Source organism: Hyla sarda, chromosome 1 (genome assembly GCF_029499605.1).
Source record: "Hyla sarda isolate aHylSar1 chromosome 1, aHylSar1.hap1, whole genome shotgun sequence".
Taxonomy (NCBI): Eukaryota; Metazoa; Chordata; class Amphibia; order Anura; family Hylidae; genus Hyla; species Hyla sarda.
Window position 1 is genome coordinate 329,126,714 of NC_079189.1, and position 23,870 is coordinate 329,150,583.

The 23,870-nt window shown below is 42.4% G+C and overlaps 1 protein-coding gene across 1 annotated transcript in view; it reads left to right on the forward strand.

The window, feature by feature from the left end:
* Positions 1-23,494, forward strand: part of LOC130361107 (atrial natriuretic peptide receptor 2-like) — a 145,054-nt gene extending 121,560 nt beyond the window's left edge. The window contains exons 18-23 of the mRNA XM_056563713.1: positions 3,047-3,134; positions 8,297-8,436; positions 13,959-14,111; positions 15,826-15,924; positions 20,903-20,994; positions 22,821-23,494. Coding sequence (XP_056419688.1) covers positions 3,047-3,134; positions 8,297-8,436; positions 13,959-14,111; positions 15,826-15,924; positions 20,903-20,994; positions 22,821-22,982 — 734 coding nt within the window. The 3' untranslated portion in view covers positions 22,983-23,494. The remainder of the gene's footprint in view (positions 1-3,046; positions 3,135-8,296; positions 8,437-13,958; positions 14,112-15,825; positions 15,925-20,902; positions 20,995-22,820) is intronic.
* Positions 23,495-23,870: the final 376 nt, after the last annotated feature.

Here is a 23,870-nt window from a genome sequence, read left to right on the forward strand (position 1 = left end):
AAAAAACGCCAGACGCAGGAAATTGCACTGGCGTTTTTTTCAGGAGTTGTTTTCAAACCAAAAATCGCAGGACAAAAAACCAAGTAGAAACTTAGCCTTAGGGTAAGTTCACATGTGTGTATTTTTGCTGCATATCTGCTGCAGATTTTTCTGCCCATGGACTCGAATGGGCAGGAAAATCTGCTGAAGAAAATCTGCAGGAGATCTGGGAACGCGTGTGAACCATACAAGGAAATATCCAATATGAATATGTGCAGAAATGAGGGCACTCACCCGACCTTCTTTATTCAAATCAAGATACAGTACAAGCGCATGGATGGGATCACTCCACAGGGGGCAACGGTGCCATTTCGCGCGTGTTTGTGCTTCAACTGGCCCACGAGTGTGATAGCATCACAGGTGTGCTTTTAACCTATAACCCGGCAATGCATCAACTCACATCCCAGGTAAAAATTAAATATAATAATACAAAAGGTGCAAGTTAAAGCAATGCACATGCATGATTTTATATGATAATAGACATTAAAAACGAATAAAATACATAGAAACACATGAATCTCATTTTGATTGTTTAACCTGATCGGTACCATAGCTTCCAATCTCATTATCCAACTGGCTTCCTTTTTCATCAAGATCTGGTTTTTATCCAGGCCATTCCTGAGATTTTCGACTCTCTCTAAGGCAGTGAAGGTAAATGCATCCAACTCATTATTATTAACATCACTCATATGTTTTATAAATCTGGAAGCGCCCATGCCTGTAGAGAGGGAACGAATATGCTCATGGACTCGATGGAATAATGGTCTTATTCTTTTTCTTATGTAATAATGTTACATTTGCATACTGGAACATAAGCAGTATACTTAGATCTACAGGTGATGCTCTGATTTATTTTCATATGGTGGCCTTCCAATGTGATTTTATTTAGTTTTGAATTACATTTACAAAAATTAGAGGTACCTCAAGAGAAATTACCTTTAGGTCTTACATCCTTTAAACAACTCCTAGTTTTATTACTCTGTTCTAATTTTTGTTGTTGTTTTTTTTATATAACCTTGTAATAGTAATATTTTTCTTACAGGTAATAATAGGTTTCTCATTCATTCAGATCAATATCATCCTGTAACATGATCCAATTATTATGTATAGCTTTACGCATAATATTATTCATGGGAGCATTATTAAAGGATTCTTCCAGGATTTTTTTTATTTGACTATGCTACAGGGGCTGTAAATTCAGTGTAGTTCATAATATAGTGTCTGTACCTGTGTGTGACGGGTTTCTCACAATTCTTATCTGATTTTCACCCCAATATTTATTTTTAACAGCATTCAAAATTACTGTTGTCTCAGATTTTTCCCAGGTTGCAATGCGGCAGAGACCTGACTCACTAGTCAGCTGATGACAGGGAGCCTGTCTGCTTCACTGGGTGGAGCAATCGTTTGGTGGGAGAGAGATCAATCTGCAATTAATGCAACAGCTGTAGGCACCCTGATTGAAAACCACAGGTCTTTTGAATGGATGCAGCTCATTTATGTTTCAATGGGTGGGGTGGCTGATGTGTGAGAGGGAGGAAAATGGAATTATGGGATTTGTAGGCCAAGAAGAAAACTCAAACAGGAAATACCAGTTCACAAAAAGCTAGCCACAGTGTTATGGTAATCTCACAACATAGCCATTTAGCCCCAAGACAAGCGCAGATCCTTCCTAAGCATGTTCATTACTACCTGCCAGATACATACTAAAATCATCTTATTGTGGATAACCCAGTTAAACCAGAAAACAAATCTAGAATTCCAGGATTCTTCTTTTTATTTTTCAACAACTCTTCTCTGGGACTGACATCTATATACTTTTTTTTAACAGACAATGGGTGGAAAGATTTGTAATGTAAAAGGGCCTTTTTTTATGTACTTTTCTTGAACCCAGAGGTGATCCCTACATTATCCACTGCATCAATTTGAACGTCTAAAAATTCTTGACTATTTCCACCAAATGAATGATGTATATAATAATGAATTGGATGCGTTTACCTTCACTGCCTTAGAGAGTCGAATATCCCAGGAACGGTCTGGATAAAAACCAGATCTTGATGAAAAAGGAAGCCCTTTGTATAATGAGATTGAATGCCATGGGACCGATCAGGTTAAACAATCAAAATTAGATGCATGTGTTTCTATGAATTCTATTTGTTTTTAATGTCTATTATCCTCCTACTACATGGTTCTGCATGTGTGTTGCTTTTTACGTGCACTTTTTGTATTATTATATGTACATTTTACCTGGGATATGAGTTGATGCATTGCCGAGTTAAAGGTTCCCACTCGTGGGCCAGTTGAAGCACAAGCAAGTGCAAAACGGCACCGTTGACCCCTGTGGATTGATCCCGTCCGGCCTGTCCATGCACTTGTACTGTATCTTGATTTGAATAAAGAATCGCACGAGCATCTGTCGGGTATGTGCCCACATTTCTGCACATCTACATATTGTATATTTTCTACTTTGATCTGACACGAGTGAGCACCACCTGGATGTTATCATTATCGTATTGTCTGCATGGGGTTTTATTGCCACATATTCCTAAACCATAGTGCAGCTTTGCAGTGCACAGCATTTTCTTATTCTACATTGAAGGAGCACCATTTTTTAGACCTATAGCATTCGATTGATGAGACTCACAGCACCCCAACCAATGAGCTAAATGGAGAAGCCATGGTTCATGTAAATGGTGCCCAGCAGCAGTACCAGGCATAGTTACATTTTGTATACCACTGTACCTGGGTAAACAGTGAAAGAGACATGGCCCGTTCATTCAGCTGATGTTGGGGGTGCGGGAAATCATACCCCTGACAATAATAAAATAATGTCATTCTAGATAGCAATGTAGTGGCATATCAACATATCCACACAACAGCAGCTTATTATTAATAATTATGATATGTGTTTAATCATTACAATAGACAGTTTTTTCTTTTACATATTTATTCTTCTAATACTGCTTTTGCAACAATATTTAATATGGTTTTCGATTCTATTTTTGTTAAGGCATGCTACCAAAGCAGGTTGCAGATGATTTGAGACAAGGAAAACATACACAAGCTCAGAGTTACAGCAGTGCAACTGTGTTTTTCAGGTAGGACTTAGCAAATGAATGTGTACTTTAAATAAGATATATCAAAATGTTCCTTGTAAAACAACAAACAAAAACAAAAACAATATACATGGTAGTTTATGTGTAGTTCAAAAACAAAGAAGCTCAGGAAAGTTGTTCCTTTTCTTGTGACCATTGTCTTTGCCTACCGAGTAAGAAATTTGTCAGACAAGTGAGGGAGGTTAGGGAGATGAGTAGCCCATTAACCCATTAATGATTTTGCATTTGGGCCAAGGAGATTTTGAGTTAGATTTCTGGTTCAGTGTATTCATGTTAATTCTCACTTTTTGCTGATACCTTAGCTAAAAGTGAACTTTGGCAAAATTTAACTTAGGTCTTTTTAGAGGAGAAAAAGCAAAATACCCAAAAATGTCAAATGCAATGACAGGGGGAGGCATGTGAATCCCTTATCTGATCCTAAACTCCTGTCCCTGCTTCCCGAAGCAACTTCCCCAATAAGGGTTACTCCATCCACAAAGTTTGTTCCTTCCTTTGCTGAAGTGCTGCAAAAAACAAGGCTAAAAGGAAGGTGAAGTAAAGCTAACAAGCCAGGTCAGAGCTGGGAGGTCATGCACTAGCAGAATCAGCAGTCAGAGTGTAAACCAATGGCTATCCAAGGATCAAGAGCCAGAAGGTAAAACAGTACAGCATCAGTAGACAAAGGACTACCAGGGAACAGTCCAAAGTCCAACCAAGGAGGTATTGACATTGCAAAATTAGCAGACAAAGGGAAAACCTAAATCCAAGCAGAGAGTCAAATAAACAAAAGGTCAACATAGTAATCTAAATACTAGTGAAGAGACACATAGGCAGGAACCTGATTTAATTACCTGGGCAATACAAGCTCAGGATGCCAAGGCCAGCCCTATAGCTCAACATCTGATGCTGTAATTGGCTAACCAGTCCCACAAATAGCGTGTCTGGTAGCCTTGGTGACCGGCTCAAATCCTATCTTCAGCATGTCAGGAGAAATGTGGAGCAGGAGCAGCTACTGGTGCTGCTGAAGCCCAGAAAGGGAAGTATGTGAAATCAAATGTCTCTAAGAGAGGCTTAGATAATCTACAATTTTGAGACTCCTTCCATAAAAAATAAATAGTTGTGGTGTATTTCAGATTTGCACAAGGAAATTTGTAGATTACATCCACAGTGTGTATACCAGGGGGTATAGCTGCATACCTGCATACCCAATGGTATGAATTTGCATATTTTGTGTTGAAGATGTGCAACATGTGAAAATATCCTAAAGCTAGCCATAAACATGGAAATCTGATTGGCCACAACATGGCCAATAAAAGTCCAATGGGATTGTTGATACAAAGAATCATGCCAGCAAAATGCCTAAAAAGCTAGCAGATCATTGTGGCTTTAAGAAAAAGAACACGCACACACTAAGCTTGGGCAAAATGAGCGTCCAAATTTGGCTTATCATGTCAGCTGCCTTAGAGCTATATAGGGGGTTCTTGACGCGCCACTGTGGAGGAGAGCCGGGGCTCCATATAGGTGATCGCGGGGGGGCCCAGTGCTCGAACCCCCTGCGATCTAAAACATATTCTCTATCCTGCGGATAGGGGATATGTTTTTGTCCATGATACTTCTTCTTTAAAAACAGAAAACCCCACAATGCTCCCTAAAATAACTTGAAACTTTCAACAGTAATTATGAATAAAAATCTACTGAAAATGAACTGATGAAAATCAGACATTGCTTTTGAATTGTGGTTTTACAGAATACATTAAAAAAACTAAATAATGAAACTGGCTGGGACAAAAATGATGGTACCCCTAGAAAAGAAAGGACATCATTTAACAATAGGGACATGTGAAACTTATCAACTGGCTCCAGAAAGTTAAACAGATTTGTAAATTGCTCCTATTAAAAAAATATTAATCCTTCCAGTAGTCATCAGCTGCTGAAGTTAAGTTGTTTTTTTCTTTCTGACAACAGTGCTCTCTGCTGCCACCTCTGCTTGTCTCAGGAACTGTCCGAAGCATTAGAGGTTTGCTATGGGATTTGCTCCTACTCTGGACAGTTCCTGAGACAAGCAGAGGTGTCAGCAGAGAGCACTGTTGTCAGAAAGAAAGTAACAACTCAACTTCAGCAGCTGATAACTACTGGAAGATTAAGATTTTTTAATAGAAGTCATTTAAAAATCTCTTTAACTTTCTGGAGCCATAGATATATATATATATATATATATATATATATATATATATATATATATATATAAAATATTTGCAGCACAACCCCAAAAAATTTAGTGGGTCCCAAGCATCCCAGGCCCGATCACGGCCAACCAGATACTAGAACAAAGCAATGGTGCAGCACTCCATCCTTTGGTGTCTTCTTCTTGCATGGCCTTTCCATGTGAATGGTGCATCTTCTGAATCTATATAAAGAAGAATTTTTTATAAAAAACATTTTTACACAAAATAGTACTATAATATATTTTATAGATTCTTAATGTATTCATCTCCAGAGTATTTTGCACAGATTTATTTTTTAATACACTATTTAGTATGGGTTATTTATAGTTTATATATAGAGGTATTAACATTTATCTCTAATTGAGATCACGCACTAGTGAGGTCTTAGTATATGTAATGCCACAGCCACCATATGTTCTTATATTTATTTACGATGGTTTCCCTGTCCTGGATATCCCTGACAGCCTGTTAGCATCGGAGGTATCCGAGGTAACGGGTCAGCTGACATACGAGTCATGTGCTTTAAGGCTGGGTTCACACTACCTTTTCCCCCATACGGGAGCGCATACGGCAGGGGGGAGCTAAAACCTCGCGCTCCCGTATGTCACCGTATGCGCTCCCGTATGTCATTCATTTCAATGAGCCGGCCGGAGTGAAATGTTCGGTCCGGTCGGCTCATTTTTGTGCCGTATGCGCTTTTACAACCGGACCTAAAACCGTGGTTGACCACAGTTTTAGGTCCGGTTGTAAAAGCGCATACGGTGCAAAAATGAGCCGACCGGACCGAACGTTTCACTGCGGTTGGCTCATTGAAATGAATGACATACGGGAGCGCATACGGTGACATACGGGAGCGCGAGCTTTTAGCTCCCCCCTGCTGTATGCGCTCCCGTATGGGAGAAAACGTAGTGTGAACCCAGCCTAACACATGACCCGTTTGTTTTGTTTCCGACGCATTCGTCCGGCGAGTTAGTACGAGCCAGCGGCGTCAGGAGGTTGGCGCATGCGCACGGCCGAATGCCACAAGCCGTCAGCGCCATTACACATACAGAACGGGTGAGTTCTTCCATGCGACTACGCTGTACAATTATGTTTACTACAGATGTTTTGTATACTATTAATTATGTTATTAACTATGAGTCTAGAGTTTCAAGCATTTTTATCTGTGTACATGTTTTTAATCAGTTAGCACTTTATGTACTATAGTAGTACTCTTAATGACACTTTGAATGAGCACTGTATTAATGCACTTTCCTGTATTTATTATGGATTATACACTTTGGATTGTCTTAATTATTTTTTGATTGTAAACACTTGAATGGGTATAAAAACCCCTTACTTGGCAGTTGTTACTAGGCTTGAGAAAGGCTCTATTGTTGAGCTGAAACGTTGCTGTATTCTTGAGATATGGTGAATAAACACACTATTTTTGATTGAAATCAGAGTGCTGCACCATTGCTTTGTTATATATATATATATATATATATATATATATATATATATATATATTTATTTATTATTACTTTTGTAAGCTTCAAGTTATTTCAGGAAGCATTGAAAGAGTACAAACAATTTTGTCCACATCTTTATGTGTATGGTCATTATGCATAATTTATTGAAAATAGGACAGATCCAGGTAAGAGCCTCTGTAACCATCTTAAGAAAATGTAAAGGGTTATTATTTGCTTGTTCTCCTAAACTGTGGTTCTATTAAATCAACATAAAAATAAAGAGAGAATCAGGAATATGTATTTAACCCAAGTCACAGAGGCACATTTTACAAGGACGCATCCCTCCAGCAGGGATATTATAAGATTTATTACTTTTTAGGTAGATGCTCTGGAGATTTTTCATCACTTCTGCTATTAATAATCTTACTTAACTACCATAGATCTTCAGTCTGGTCACTGGTAATGCTGGGTGCAATATGTTTTCAGCATGGAAAGGTAATTACAGCCTTAAAATAGAAGCTGGCATCTGGCAGACAGCTAATGTGAGGGTGGGGGGAAGAACACCCCAGGCTGGATGTACACAATGTAGTATAATATGGGTCATACAGATAATTGACTGTCCTCATAATATAGTGACACCTCCAGTCTGCTGGAGCAGACGCCATTCTGACCCATAGAGGGAGGCAGTGCACCCCCTTCCATATGTCCCCACAGTGCACAGTTCACAGTTCATCTTCAAGAATGCCAAAACTTTTATAGGCGAATGAACATTGTACCTATACTTGAGGGATTTGTGTAACTTGTATAAGTTCTTTCAGACTCTCTGTTATCCAACTTGTTGAACACAGCCAAGAATGCCCACAGGCAGCCATGTTACACATAAATTTCAATACATTGAACCCTGTGAAAAAAAAATGGAGGAAGTAATCACCAAAAAGTTTGTACGAAAACACTAAGCCATGGTCAGATGAAATTCCCGAAGGGAAGAACGACTAAGTTGCTAAAATATATCAGTCTGGGAAGGGTTATAAACTATTTCTAATGCTGTGGGTCTCCATCAAAAAACGTTTTTGTTCAGTTTTCCCACAGTGCCCCCACATTAGAACTTAGAGGAGGTTTCCAATACCAATCCACAGGACAACAATAACAACAAGATTCTGATATAAAGTGACATAATCTTATGCCAAATCTCTGAATTGATAAAATCTATAGATCATTGGTACCACATACCTAAACAATATGGAAACGTTGACCAGCCCCTAGCAACCAATCAGATTGCTTGTTTTATTTTTCAGAGTCCTTTTTCAAAAATTAAAGAAGAAGTGATCTGATTGTTTGCTATCGGCAACTAGTCAACTTTTCCTTTACACAAGTTTTGATGAATCTCCTCCATGTGTGGTTAGGTTTGACTTTTTTATATTTGTTTTTGAATGATGAAAACTATACACATTTTTAACAAATGTATGATGTGTTTGTGATATTTTTCTAGTGACATTGTTGGGTTCACACATTTGTCAAGCACCAGTACCCCTTACCAGGTGGTAGATTTCCTAAACAACCTGTATACCACATTTGATGACATCATTGACAACTATGATGTGTACAAGGTGGAGACAATAGGTGATGCCTGTAAGTAATTTTAACAGTATGCAGTAATACAGTAACTGTTACTTCTGCAAAACAATTTTAACAAGGTAAAAGAAGAGATCTGTCCAAAGCTGATGGCTAGTTGGGTCAACATGCTTTTATCAGTAGGAAGCGGCAGATGCTTCATGTTTGAATAGAGCCCACCTTTGAAGAACATACTGGTGGGCATAAATAAAAATCATTGCCACCTTTGCACTTAACTTTAGTTATAACATAAAAAAAATTCTGTGCATTGCACCAAAGAAAAAGTCAATATCCAACATGCTTAGTATTGTGCTCTAAAAATCAGACTTGTCGCTAAAATCTTGTTCTCCAACACTTATTTAAAACAAAAAAACACAATTTTTGGGCACATTTTTGGTGCACAGGGCACCAAAATGCAGAACATTTTTTTTTCATTAAATTGTGAAACAAAGAGGTAAGTACTAAGCCCAAGATTTTACCAACTTCCAAGTCAAGTTAAGACTCACAGGGGATGTCCTTTCTGTAATTGTTTCTTCAATCCTTCAGTTGTTTCCTCTTGATTTGGTCCAGACTGCGATGACTTGTTTCCCTCCTCTGTAGCGGTTGATGCCCCGACATCTTTAGCGCTTTACCTCTGCAGCAGATCCTCATCTTCTATACCAAGATAGCCTCCTCATAATAGCTCACGTTGTTGTTACTATAAACAAATGCTTCCCACACTGCACTACTAAATTAAATACTCGACACACTTTGCCCCTGAATATAATACTGCCACACACTGTTGCGATGAATACTGCCAAATACTGTCAAACACTCATATAATACTACCACATTCTGTACACCTTAATTTAATACTGACATACAATACCCCTGAATATATTACTGCCACATATTGTACCCCTGTTCAGACTCCTCTGTCCCCTCCTCTAGACCCCTCTGCCTCCCACAGAACCCTTTTCCCTCCTATATCCCTCTGACCCCAGATCCCTCTGTCCTCCCCTTTAAGACTTATCTGCCCCCCCCAGACCCCTCATCCCCCACCCCCTCTGTCTCCCAATTAGACTCCTCTGTACGGACTGTTCTGCCCCCCCCCCCCCACACTCCTCTGTCTACCCCTGACAGATTCCGCTGTCCCCCTAGACCCCTCTGTCCTCCCCAGACCCCTTTACCGTCCCCCACAACCCTCTTTCTCCCTTTTACAGACTTACTTGTACCCCCCCCCCCGACCCCTCTGTCTCCCAATTACAGACCCCTCTCCTCCCCCACACACCTCTGTTTCCCCCCTACAGACTCATCTGACCCCTTTAGACCTTTTTTTGTCCTCCCCTTACAGACTACTCTGCCCCCCCCCCAGACCCCTCTGTGTAACAATAAGACTCCACTGTCGCCCCCCAGACCCTTCTGTCTCCCAATTACAGACTCCACACTCCGCACACCCCTATGTCTCCCCCTTACAGACTCACCTGCCCCCCATACTCCTCTGTCTCCAGGAGATAGAGGAGGCATGTTGCAGTTGCTGTGGGAGGTAGATGGCAAGAGGGCAGTCAGAGAAGCACTTTAAGGGTTGCAGCTACACACAGCAGAGGAAGATCTGTGCCGCATGCATGTCTCCCCCGCTCAGGTCACGCCCCAATTATTTTTTTTAAGTTATATGTATCAGAATAGGGCAGTTCAAAGCATTACATTAAAAAAAGGGAAATTAAAAGTAGTATAACATAACAAAGCACTATATAAAGTGTCATTGTAATAATACTGATCTGAATAATCAAGATTACTTATTAATTTTACATCAGAGTGAATGCCGTATAAATCAAAACTCTTTTTTTGTGTTTCGGATTAAATATTATGGCAAAACATTTTTATTCTATATTCCAACATTAAAAAATGTGCATTGCATTATTAAAAAGTTATGTACAGTGTTATTTATTTGGTATGACATATTTAATTTCTGACCCAACAAAATCTGCCAGAAAAAGCCTATGGGCCTCCATGTAAAATGGAGGTTCACAGAGGGGCATAAAGTGGGCAAATAGCAGTGGGCACTATGTTACACTCAGGTAATACACTTACTGTGTCATTATTAGGCATATATATACACAGGCAACTTACCCTAAACTATCACTCCTGATGAAGCCACTGGCAGGTGGCGATACACGTGGGTTTTGGCCCCCTACTGTTTTTGGTATGTTATGTCCTTTCCTATGGTGATTTAACTTTTGCCTCCTTTACCATTAGGACTAAGATGCATTGTTTACAGGCATTTACCTTCACTTTGAGTTACTGTGTGGGGACTTTGCCCAGTGGGTGGGGGTCAGAGTCCTGAACGTGGGACCTGATCTTATGGTAAATTTGACTTCTTTGTTCTAAGGCTACAGGAAGTGATCGATAATCTTCTGCTCGCTCCTGCACCTTATAGTCTTGGCTAACTTTGGTTGGTATAGGCAGGGGCGTACCTAGAGCATTTGGCACCCGGGGCGGACCCTTTGTTTGGCACCCCCCACACACACACGCACCCCCCCTTAATTACACCCCCTCCCTCCCCTCCCCCCAGGAGCGGACTGACAACACTCGGGGCCCCCGGACTAAAAAACAAAGCAAGGGCCCCTGCAGCTCGTCAATCTTCTGCCACACTCCTATTCCACCCAAATCCCAGACACAATAAACTAAAATTTATATATGTAAGAAACACTTTAACGTAGATAAATTTCTATGACCAATAATACTGGTATACAAGGAGTAAATATATACCACCACACAATAACTGGATAATACCGTAAGTGATTATATACAGGACCATATGGCGGTAGATAACAGCTGTACACAGGATGTGTATACCATATAAAGGATTGCAGTTATATTTTGGGACTCACAATTACGTCTTTTCTGATCAGCAGCGTCCTCTTTCCTTTTCTTCTCCGTCCGGATAAGACCGCCATGTGGATCTCTTAACATTTGCAGGAAAAACATGTCAGACTCTGCATATACTCAGTGCCCTCCCCTCCTCTACACAATCTTCCCATCTATAGGCCCACAAACTGTAGTAATGCCCTCCTTGGTGTCCTGCACAGTAAAAGGGCAGGTAGGTAGGTAGCCAGGTAACCCCCTCTTTCCCATAGGTATATGCAGAGTTACACCCCCCCTCTTTCCCATAGGTATATGCAGAGTTACACCCCCCCCCTCTTTCCCATAGGTATATACAGAGCTACAACCCCCCCCCCCCCCTCTTTCCCATAGGTATATCTAGGGCTGGGCGGTATACCTGTTCATACCGAATACCACATTTTTTGGGCTGCACAATATGGATTTTCCCCCATACCGAAATTCCGGTTGGGCACCTCCCCCTTGGGAATATAATATCAGCCTAGCACAGCACTGTCCCCACATCGGGGAACTATTCCTATGTTACCCGCCAGCACTGTTCTGCTCCCCCCAATTAATGATCAGCCCAGCTGGGTACTACTCACATATGTCAAGCACTGCCCTCCTCCTCTTTGTTGGGGGCCGCCGGGCGCTGGAACTCTATACTGTACGCCAGTGGTCTCCAAACTGCAGACCTCCAGATGTTGCAAAACTACAACTCCCAGCATGCCCGGACGGCGATGGAACTCTCTGTACGCCAGTGGTCTCCACCCTGCGGACCTCCAGTTGTTGCAACGGCTGTCCGGGCATACTGGGAGTTGTAGTTTTGCAACAGCTGGAGGTCCGCAGGTTTGAGGCCACTGCTGTACGCTGTATACCTATGCCCGGGCTGCAAAAGATACAGAAAATAAACTTTTAACTCACCCACGTCGCTGGGAATGGGAACGCCGGACAGCCGTCAGCCTATCACCGGCCAGAGCGATGCCCCGCCCCTGCCAGTGATAGGCTGAGCCCACTGTCATGTATGAAGCCGTATACAGCGTACAGTAGTGGTCTCCAACCTGCGGACCTCCAGCTGTTGCAAAACTACAACTCCCAGCATGCCCGGACAGCTGGAGTACAGTGAGTTCCATCGCCGGCGGCCCCCAACAAAGAGGAGGAGGGCAGTGCTTGACATATGTGAGTAGTACCCCCGCTGGGCTGATCATTAATTGGGGGGGAGCAGAACAGTGCTGGCGGGTCACATGATTTTGGGGGGGGGGGGGAATACCGTTATATACCGTGGAACCACCGTAAGTTAAAAAAATACCGTGATACACATATATGGTCATACCACCCAGCCCTAGGTATATGCAGAGCACCCCCCCTCTCTCCCCCTTCCCTATAGGTAAATGCAGAGGACCCCCCCTCTCCCCCCCCTTCCCTATAGGTAAATGCAGAGCACCCCCCCTTCCCTATAGGTAAATGCAGAGCACCCCCCTTCTCTCCCCCCTTCCCTATAGGTAAATGCAGAGCACCCCCCTCCCTCTCCCCCCCTTCCCTATAGGTAAAGGCAGAGCACCCCCCTTCCCTATAGGTAAATGCAGAGCACCCCCCCTCTCTCCTCCTTCCCTATAGGTAAATGCAGAGCACCCCCCCTCCCTCTCCCCCCTTCCCTATAGGTAAATGCAGAGCACCCCCCCTCCCTCTCCCCCCTTCTCTATAGGTAAATGCAGAGCACCCCCTCCCTCTCCCCCCTTCCCTATAGGTAAATGCAGAGCACCCCCTCCCTCTCCCCCCCTCCCTATAGGTAAATGCAGAGTACCCCCCCTTCCCTATAGGTAAATGCAGAGCACCCCCCCCCCCTCTCTCCCCCTTCCATATAGGTAAATGCAGAGCACCCCCCCTCCCTCTCCCCCCTTCCCTGTAGGTAAATGCAGAGCACCCCCCTCCCTCTCCCCCCCTTCCCTATAGGTAAATGCAGAGCACCCCCCCTCCCTCTCCCCCCTTCCCTATAGGTAAATGTAGAGCACCCCCCTCCCTCTCCCCCCTTCCCTATAGGTAAATGCAGAGCACCCCCCTCCCTCTCCCCCCCTTCCCTATAGGTAAATGCTGAACACCCCCCCTCCCTCTAGGTATATGTAGAGTAACCCCCCCCCCCCTTCCCCATAGGTAAATGTAGAGCAAAAAATAAAAAATAAAAAAGGATGCCCACCTGATATCCCACGCAGCGATCTCCTCAGCTGCAGGGCCGCGTCTTCTCCCCTCCACAGTACAGGCGCTGATGAGTGACGTCACCGGCGCCTGTACTGCGTGCTGCGTGGGGGCGGAGGTCACGTCTCCTCTGTGTAGCTGCAGATGCGGCTCACACAGAGGGGACGCCTTCTCCTGTATGTGCGTGTATCGCGCATACAGGAGAATGTAGCGCTGTCTGCTGGGGTCCCGGACCTCAGCAGCGGCGGCGGCGGGTCAGTCCGCCCCTGGCACCCCCCTTGAGAGTGGCACCCTGGGCGGGCCGCACCCCCCGCCCCCCCCCTTGGTACGCCACTGGGTATAGGTAACTGATCTACTTATATTGTGTACTTGTTAAAAAAAAATCTTGCCAAGTGGAGTTTAACTTAGGGTCTAAGCAACCATGTAGAGGTTCTAATAGTATGCAGCACCATTTTAAGTACTACATGTACATTCTATGTTCTTTGCAGATATGGTTGTCTCTGGAGTTCCCAACGAGAATGGTATTTACCATGCAAGTGAAATTGCAAGCATGGCATTAGACTTAGTTGCTGTGTGCAAGACTTTTCGAATACCACATAAGCCCAATACCCAGCTGAGAATACGTGCTGGAATTCATTCAGGTATGTTTATGTATGTACTGTAATATGTGATTTTGTGAATAGTGCCTTCTAATGTATGCCTAGTTTAGATATAGTATGTGCCTGTAATAGCTGATATTTGAAATGTATGAAAAAATTTAAAATCACGGTACTGTACATGATGACAGATGACATCTTCTAATGAATACTGCACATAAGGCATATTTTACTCTTTTTGTTAAGATGCTCCTATGACTATACATGCAGAACTATGTAAGGAATCAGATTATGTTATTTGTTTGCAAAACTTTTAAAAGACCTATGCACATTTCGAAAACATTTCGATAACCAGTTTCAAATTATTTTAAGCGCAAGGCTGCGTTCACACTGAGCAAATCAAGAGGAATTCACGCTGAAAAATGTACGTGCGGAAAAAAGAATTTTCTTTTCATGTGAAATTCATGCGGAATTCGCACAGAATGCTTACGGAATTGTGCGCAGAAATGGGGGAGAAAGAAGAGAAGGGTTTTTCAGCCATTTACGTGCGAATTCCGCGCTAATTCCCCATGAATTCTGCGCGAAAACATTGTCGGGCGGAATTTTTTTTTACCATTGACTTCTATTGATTTTTCCTAGCGGATTCCACTGAGAGAATGAACATGTTCTTTCTTAAGTCAATGGGTAGAGGCGAGATGTGAATTGATTTGGAGCGGGGAATTCACAAGGAATTACTCGAGTTAATTCCTCTTGAATTACTCAGTGTAAATGCACCCTTTAGTCTGCAAGTTAGTTTATATATGCAACAACCCACATCTTACTCAAAGGTTCTCCTGGTCCTCTTTTAGTGGACAAGACTGAGTTGGTGCCTCTAGACCTGTGTGATTATCTTTTTATAGACTACATGACTTATACCGTATTTTTCGCCGTATAAGATGCACTTTTTCTTCCCCAAAACTGGGGGGGGGGGGAAAGTTGGTGCGTCTTATATACACACCTATCGGGTCAGTCCATGCGGCCGGGACCCGCAGCTAATACAGGACATCACCGATCGCGGTGATGCCCTGTATTAACCCTTCAGACGCAGCGATCAAAGGTGACCGCCGCATCTGAAGCGAAAGTGACACTAACCAGGCTGCTCAGTTGGGCTGTTCGGGACCGCCGCGGTGAAATCGCGGCGTCCCGAACAGCTTACAGGACACCGGGAGGGCCCTTACCTGCCTCCTCGGTGTCTGCTCCGGGCCGGGATCCCCCGCATGGCCAGTGTTCTCCTTTGACGTCTTCACGTTGTCGCGCACGCTGTCCCATCATCCAATAGGAGCAGTGTGCGTAGCGACCTGATGGCGGCGACTGAGAGCGTGGATCCCGGGGAAGAAGACATCCGGAGCGTCGGGGACACCACTGGAGACGCGGCGAACATCCAGGGCAGCGGTGACGAGCAGTCATGAGTCCGGAGCGGCGGGGACACGTGAGTATTACCTCCTACCAGTGGTCTTCAACCTGCGGACCTCCAGATGTTGCAAAAGTACAACTCCCAGCATGCTTGGACAGCCGTTGGCTGTCCAGGCATGCTGGGAGTTGTAGTTTTGCAACATCTGGAGGTCCGCAGGTTGAAGATCACTGTTGGGTTCAGAATCTTTTTTTTTCTAGATTTTGCACCTTAAATATTGGGTGCGTCTTATATGCCGTTGCGTCCTATAGGGCGAAAAATACGGTAATACTAACCACTTCATAACTGAATTTATTATATGATCTATAGGACCTGTAGTTGCTGGTGTTGTTGGAACAAAAATGCCCAGATACTGCTTGTTTGGAGACACAGTGAACACCGCTTCAAGAATGGAATCCACCAGTGAAGGTGACATTTTTACATTTTATTCTCCATATCAGGCTACATTTTTATTAAATAATAAAGTATGCTAAATGTAGAAATATTTACAGTACATTTAAAAGGGTCGTTTACTCAATGTAAAGGGGGTGTAAGTATAAGTAGTAGATGAAATATCTGTAACAATGTGTAAAGATAAAAAGCACTTACTATTCCCTGCCAACATTTTCTTACACCCTCCGACTAAACATAACTTCAAAGCTATCGGTAGTGTGAGAAAAAGTGACAAGTGACTACTGACAGTAAATTCTGTAAGCTATAGGCTTTCGGGCATTGGGTACACACACAGACTAAAAACACATAAAACATAATTCATAAAACACATAAATCAAAAAGTACATAAAACATAGTTCTAGACTTGTGTTGTGTTATATTCATAATTATATACAAACCAGCAATAAAAAATGCATACAACACGAGTGTGTTCCAGTAATAAAGAATCCCTGTGACTATTTTAAAATTCTCATGCTCTATAACTCTAGAGCAGGGAAGTCCTAGACTTATACATGACTGTTCGGTCACTGAAGCCAATGAAACAGTTCTTGTGCTACCATTGCTTCTCTTAAAGGAAAACGTATATCCACTGCTCAAAAACATAAGGATACTATCAAATCAGTTAAAGGGAATCTTAAAGGGTACTCCTCCGGAAAACATTATTTTTTCTTTAACTGGTGCCAGAAAGTTAAACAGATTTGTAAATTACTTCTATTTAAAAATCTAAATCCTTTCCGTTCTTATCAGCTGCTGTATGTTGCACAGGACATTCTTTCCTTTTTGAATTTCCTTTCTGTCTGACCATAGTGCTCTCTGCTGACACCTCTGTCCATTTTAGGAACTGTCCAGAGCAGTATAGGTTTGCTATGGGGATTTGCTTCTACTCTGTACAGTTCCTAAAATGGACAGAGGTGTCAGCAGAGAGCACTGTGGTCAGACAGAAAGGAAATTAAAAAAGAGAAGAACTTCCTGTGCAACATACAGAAGCAAATAAGTACTGGCAGGATTAAGATTTTTAAATATAAGTAATTTACAAATCTGTTTAACTTTTTGGCACCAGTTGATTAAAAAAAATATATATATATATTCCAGAGGAGTACACCTTTAAAGGGATTTAGTCAGCTGGAATTCACGTTTCAAACTGCTGATGGTGTTAGCTGTTGAGACAAGTAGTCACTGAATATCATGTAAAGGAATCTGTGCCTGCATTTCACTCTTCAACATATATTAACTTGGACCGAGATCTTGGCTGTAATATTACATTAGCAGAATGGCTGCAGTCATCAAGGTGGATATATAAAGCTTTGCAAAGCATTTCCCATATAGATGCAGTCTTGAACACAAGATTGAGGTGGTACCCGACTAGAGCACAACTCCATATTATGTCCCCTAAATCCTCTTCCCAATGCTGGAGGAGATATGAAGATCAAGGGACATTATCACATACTCTCTGGTCATGTCCTCTCTTCTCACAATTTTGGAGAGAGGTTAAGGCCCTTTAAGGGTACGTTCACACGAGTGGATTTTCACAATGTATTTTGCTGCGGATCCGCAGCTGAAGGACCCTCTGTATTCTGCCTTTACATGTGCCTGCTCGGAACGGCAATACGCCCCTACATGCAGACACAGTGAAGCGATGTGCGAGTCGCCGCACATGCGTGGTGTACTCGCACACATCACTGCCGCTCCCCCTGCTCAATGAGCTAGGCCGAGAGCTGCTTCGATGTGCGAGTATACTGCGCATGCGCGTGGCGTCTCGCACATCACACTGTGTCTGCTCATAGCGGCGTATTGCCGCTCTGAGCAGGCACATGTAAAGGCAGAATACAGAGGGTCCTTCAGCGGCGGATCTGCAATCTAAAATACGCTGCAAATCCGCTCGTCTGAACGCACCCTTAGGAGACATTTTTCCATCTTTTACGTCATTATCTCCTCAAATGCTCTATTAGTGGGAATTCAAGATATCCCTTTCAAGCATAGAACTATTTGTTGTAAAACATTGGCAATAGCAAAAATAGCAATGGTGCAGTAATGGCTGGGGCCTCACCATGCAGTGTCTAATACTGGTATGCCTCGGGCATATTACTCCAAACAGCTTCAGTCAAATACCAGCTACAAGCCAACAACAATGTGGAGCAATAAATGCTGTTTATCCTGTAGTAAACCAAAACCACAGTGTATAAACTAACACTGCTTCACCTGCAGTAAACCAAAACCACAGTGCAGCAACAAACACAGCTCAACCTGTAGTAAACAACACCACAGTGCATCAACAAATACTGCTCCATCTGTAGTTATCGTCAATAGCACATTGAAGGTCATGTAAGGACTCTGGCAGTGCCCATCCTGTTCCTCCTTGCAGGAAGGACCAGATACTGAGGCTCTTCTACATCCTTGTCCAGTACTGCTTATGTAACAGCACCTGTTTTGGTATCTGCTCCAAACTTAAAGGTGGTACTCCGGTGGAAAACGTATTATTATTATTATTTTTTTTAATCAACCCAGAAAGTTAAACAGATTTGAAAACGACTTCTATTAAAAAATCTTTACCCTTTCAATACTTTTTAGCAGCTGTATGTTACAGAGGAAATTCTATACTTTTTGAATTTCTTTTTTGTCTTGTCCACAGTGCTCTCTGCTGACACCTGATGCCCATATCAGGAATTGTCCAGAGCAGGAGAAAATCCCCATTGCACACCTATGCTGCTCTGGACAGTTCCTGTCACAGGCAGCAGGTGTCAGCGGAGAGTGCTGTGGACAAGACAAAAAAGAAATTCAAAAAGTATAGAATTTCCTCTGTAGCATACAGCTGCTAAAAACTACTGGAAGAGTAAACATTTTTTAATAGAAGTAATTTACAAATCTGTTTAACTTTCTGGCACCAGTTGATTTAAAAAAATGTTTTCCACCGGAGGACCCCTTTAAGAGACACATAAGAAACCTGCTTGTAACAGAAGCATGGATGTGCTCTCCTGGAGGAACTGGATCACCATATGTTACCAGTAGTAGTAGTACTAAAAATATTGCAGTACAGCAAGAGTACTGCAATGAAGCTGCAATGCAAGGTGTGAACACAGCCATATGCTTGCTAATTGGACAGAATATTATCCATTTTCACCTTAAGGACCCCTTCTAAAAATCATAACGCGTTCAATTTTGCACCTACAGACCCATCACTCATTTTATAACATAATCTGCGGGGAACAAAAAAACAAACATATTTGTGGGGAGAAATTTACAAAAAATGCCATTTTGCAACTTTTTAGGGCTTCCGTTTCCACACAGTGCAATTATTTTACTACTTAAAAAAATTAGAACTACATGCACCAAAATTATTATATTTAAAATTGTCATATTCTGACCCCCTATAACTTTTTTCTTTTTCTGCATACGGGGCTATATGAGGGCTGATAATTTTTTTTTTAATTGACTTTTTGATCGCTTTTTATTAATATTTTTATGGTATATGAAATGACCAAAAATGCACTATTATGAACTTTGGTATTTTTTTTTTACGTGAACGGCTCCGTACGGTTTAGCTAACCTTATATTTTAATAGTTCGGACATATACGCATGTGGCGGTACCACATTATTTTTATTTTTTATTACATTATTTCATTTAAAAAAATGGAAAATGGGGGGAGATTTACACGTTTATTAGGGGAGGGGCTTATTCACATTTATTAATCTTTTACACTTTTTACTTTTTTTTTGCCCCCATAACATGCAATCTTTTGCATAGCTTTGATCAGTGTTATTGATGCTCTTCTGCTTCTGCTTGAAGGCTTGGAGCAATAGAGCACCAATCTGACAGCGAGAGGGGGGGGGGGTAAGAACCCTACCTTGAGCTGCTGGGAAACTTTTAGTTTCATTTCAGACACTGCAATCAACTTTGAGCGTGGCATCTAAAGGGTTAATGCCGGGCATCATACTGCTGATACCAGTCAGGAACCACGGGGTTTGAAGAGTTCTCTGCTTGTGAGAATGCTTTAAACCTCGGTAACAGGACTTAGGACTAACATGTGCATCCTGAGTCCTTAAGGACTCGGGTTCGGGGACGTACCTCTACGCCTTCTGTCCTGAACTGGTACTCTGCCCCTAGACATGTTACTCCTACCTAAAGCATAGGGGAGAGCATGTCTGATTACAGTGGTTTGGCCGCTGGGGACCCCCACGATCTTCACCGTGGCACCCCATTCATCCGGTACACAGAGCGAATTGTGCCGGACGACCACAGCTGCTACACCCCCTCCATTTATGTCTATGGAAGGAGACATGATGGCTGTGTATAAGCCATCATGTCCTCTTCCAGTTATTTGAATGTAGGGGGAATGACGTGGCATGATGTGACAAACAGGGAAGCCCCAGGCTTCCATGTTCCTGAACTCGGTAGTGCCTGCCCAGAGATCACAGGGGGTCCCAGCGGCTGGTCTCCCTGCGATCAGACATGTTATCCCTCATCCCTTGAATAGGGCATAACATGTCTAGGGGCAGATTAGCCTTTTAAGGGATTTTTATTTTCTGGTGCTACGCGTTAAAGAGGCATTCCCAAGCCCCTGAAGTGCTGAGAGCTGGAATTCCTCCTTGCTCCCTCTCCTTGATTGACAGGCAGCTGGAGGAAGAGCTGTTTCCCAGGTTGAGCCCTGACTGTCAATCAAACAGACACTAGGATACAAACATTTGTCTATGTTATGGAAGCACATATAGATAGATGAAAGCTACTATGTGGCTCATTGTCTGAATTGCTAACACCATCAGCAGATTGAAACATGAATTCCATCTGAATGAATCCCTTTAATATTCCCCTTGACTGATTTGATAGTATACTTATGTTTTTGAGCAGTGGATATACGTTTTCCTTTAGGAGAACCAACCCCATAATATATTTTTTATTTTAAGCATTTTTAAGTGTTCATCTGAAAGAAAGTTTCACTGTATCTATTATTTTCCTAGCTCTCAAAATCCAGTGCAGCTCCAGTGCCCATGATTTATTACAACAGATTGGAGGATATAAACTAGTATGCCGTGGGACATTATCAATAAAGGTATTTGTATAAAAAATAAATAAAGGGGTATCCCCCTTCCCCATCATTACCATTCTTATGTGGGCTTTTGAGCCTACACTATGTTTTATCATATTAGCAATTATATCATTTACAGTCAGTACTAGTTGTGTTTTCAAAAGGTTGTTCTGGGGCATTTAAAAAAACTAATAAAAAAAAATATCAGTAAAGTATTACAATTTTTTGGGCCCTCTCAATACAGTGATCCCCCAACTTATACAATACTTATACAATATAGTTACAATGTCACAGACACTTTCAATCTGTAGCATGTTGGAAGGTCCAGCCAATCAGCATGAGCATTTCCCTGAGAAACAACTGTATTACTGTTTCTGTATCTCCAGTATCCAGATCGGCAGTTTGATCCCTGGAGGTTACTGTGCTGTGTTCCCCCTTCCTCTTAGACCCGACAGGCAGAGGAAGCGCCAAGACATTGCGGAAGATAACTGGAGAATTGTACAGGTGTCAGGTGTCCTGGCTTTCCTGACTCTGTGGCCCAGCCACTAGCTACTGCCTTAGCAGTGCACAGTCAGATGTGCGATGACAAGTACAAGATTTGATGCAGGGAGTTTTGATTAGGAGCTTAAAGGGGTACTCCACTAGAAAACATTATTTTTTTTTTAATCAGCTGGTTCCAGAAAGTTAAACAGATTAGTAAATTACTTCTATTTAAAAATCTTAACCCTTCCAGTACTTATCAGCTGATGTATGTTCCAGAGGACGCTCTTTTCTTTTTCAATTACCTTTCTATCACGACCACAGTGCTCTCTGCTGACACCTCTGTCCATGTCAGGAACTGTACAGAGTAGGAAAAAATCCCCATAGCAAACCTCTCCTGCTCCGGACAGTTCCTAAAATGGACAGAGGTGTCAGCAGAGAGCACTGTGGTCTGACATAAAGGAAACTCAAAAGGAAAAGAAATTCCTGTGGAGCATATAGCAGCTGATAAGTTTTGGAAGGGTTAAGCTTTTTAAATAGAAGTCATTTACAAATCTGTTTAGCTTTCTGGCTCCAGTTGATTTTAAAAAAATCTTTTCCAGGGTAGTACCCCTTAAAGGGAACCAATCATCAAATTTTACCCTATATAACGCTTGGCAAAGCGTTATATAGGGTAAAATCTTTATTTTCACCATTCCCGGGGGACGTTCCTGCCCCCAGGGATGGTGAAGATATGAAGTTATAAACTAGTCACCGCCGCCGCCGTAAGTAGTCACCTGGGCGGGGAGCCCTTCTCACCTACTCCCGTTCTTCGGCCGGGAGCGACACCCCCTCCGCTTGATTGATGGGCAGCGTCATCACTCTGCTCTGTCTGTTCAGTGAGCGGAACAATGACGCGGCCCATCAATCAAGCGGAGGGGGCGTCGCTGCCAGCCGAAGAACGGGAGTAGGTGAGAAGAGCTCCCCGCCCAGGTGACTACGTACGCCGGCGGCTGTAGTGACTAGTTTATAACTTCATATCTTCACCATCCCTGGGGGCAGGAGCATCCCCCGGGAATGGTGAAAATAAAGATTTTACCCTATATAACGCTTTGCCAAGCGTTATATAGGGTAAAATCTGATGATTGGTTCCCTTTAAATACCTAATGATTCTCCTGGCGTGCCCCCTCTCTGACCTGTCAGTTCTCCCCTGTACATGTTCTGAGCGCACCCTCCTTCTAATGATATTATCCCTGTCTGTAGAGCCAAACAAGTGAGTTAGAGAACATAGGAACTATCAGCTTGTTGTGTGGAATAGATATTTCTTATGTTGAATGTCAAAAGCCAATGATTTGTTCTGAAGATGTATCATGTACATTTTTTCCACACAGGGTAAAGGAGATATGACAACATATTGGCTTGAGGGCAAGACTGGCACATTGGCACAGAATATCATTCCTAATATATCAGCAGTCATGCAAGAAAAAGAACGGGAGTCATTTAATCTGATACCTGGAGTGCTGTCTACTGACGCCCTGTCTACCTCTTTCTGAGAGCAGTTAGTTTTCTCTTGACTTGAACGGCTGACAGCATCTTAACTCTTTACTGATGTTAAATATCCAACAACATAATGGGGGTTGTTCAACTGGGTGTAAAAGTGGGTGCCACTTTACCTTGTGCAGAACTGCAATAAGGCTATATGGCACACAAAGGCTTACCTACTGTGCTTGGCTACTGCCAAAACCCTCTCTTTTACATTTTATATTTAGTCTTGTGCAATATGTATACACAGTAAGGCTAATAGCAGGGCTGTAGATATTTATATTGATAAATATGACAACATTTGAATCTACTTGTGCCATTTTTTGATAGAAAGCTTGATATAGGATTCTCATTATTTAGTTGCCCAAGAGAAGCCATATAACTAATTCTGTCAATTGTAATATCTCAAACACAACTCAGACAATGCAGACTACAAATCACTTATTCAGGGTAGTTTTGTTGTAATCATAGAAATATATACATCTCAGTGTAGAGTGGTTTCTAAGGCCACGTTCATATCCCAATTGTGCCCTCCATGGAACATATCCGTTAGCAATCTGATAAAATGGGATACCAGCTCATACAAATACTGACCCCATTAACTTCAATGGCCCTATTGAAGTCATCTAGGGTTTTGTCTTCTACTTATTCTTGAGTAGAAGAACAAACATGTATATGTTTGAAAAATGGTCATCTTGAATGCTTTCTCATTCTGACATCCACTACTCAGGAAGGGACATTCCCAAGGCAATCACTGAGCCCGTGCACTCACCATGTATTCACTTCCTCCCAGAGTCTGCTGTGCTTTGTCTCTTTATCCAATCACTGCAGACCACTCTTTAACCCCCTCCTCTCTGTTTTCATGCTACAGTCTGATAGGACAGGAGTGAAAACAGAGT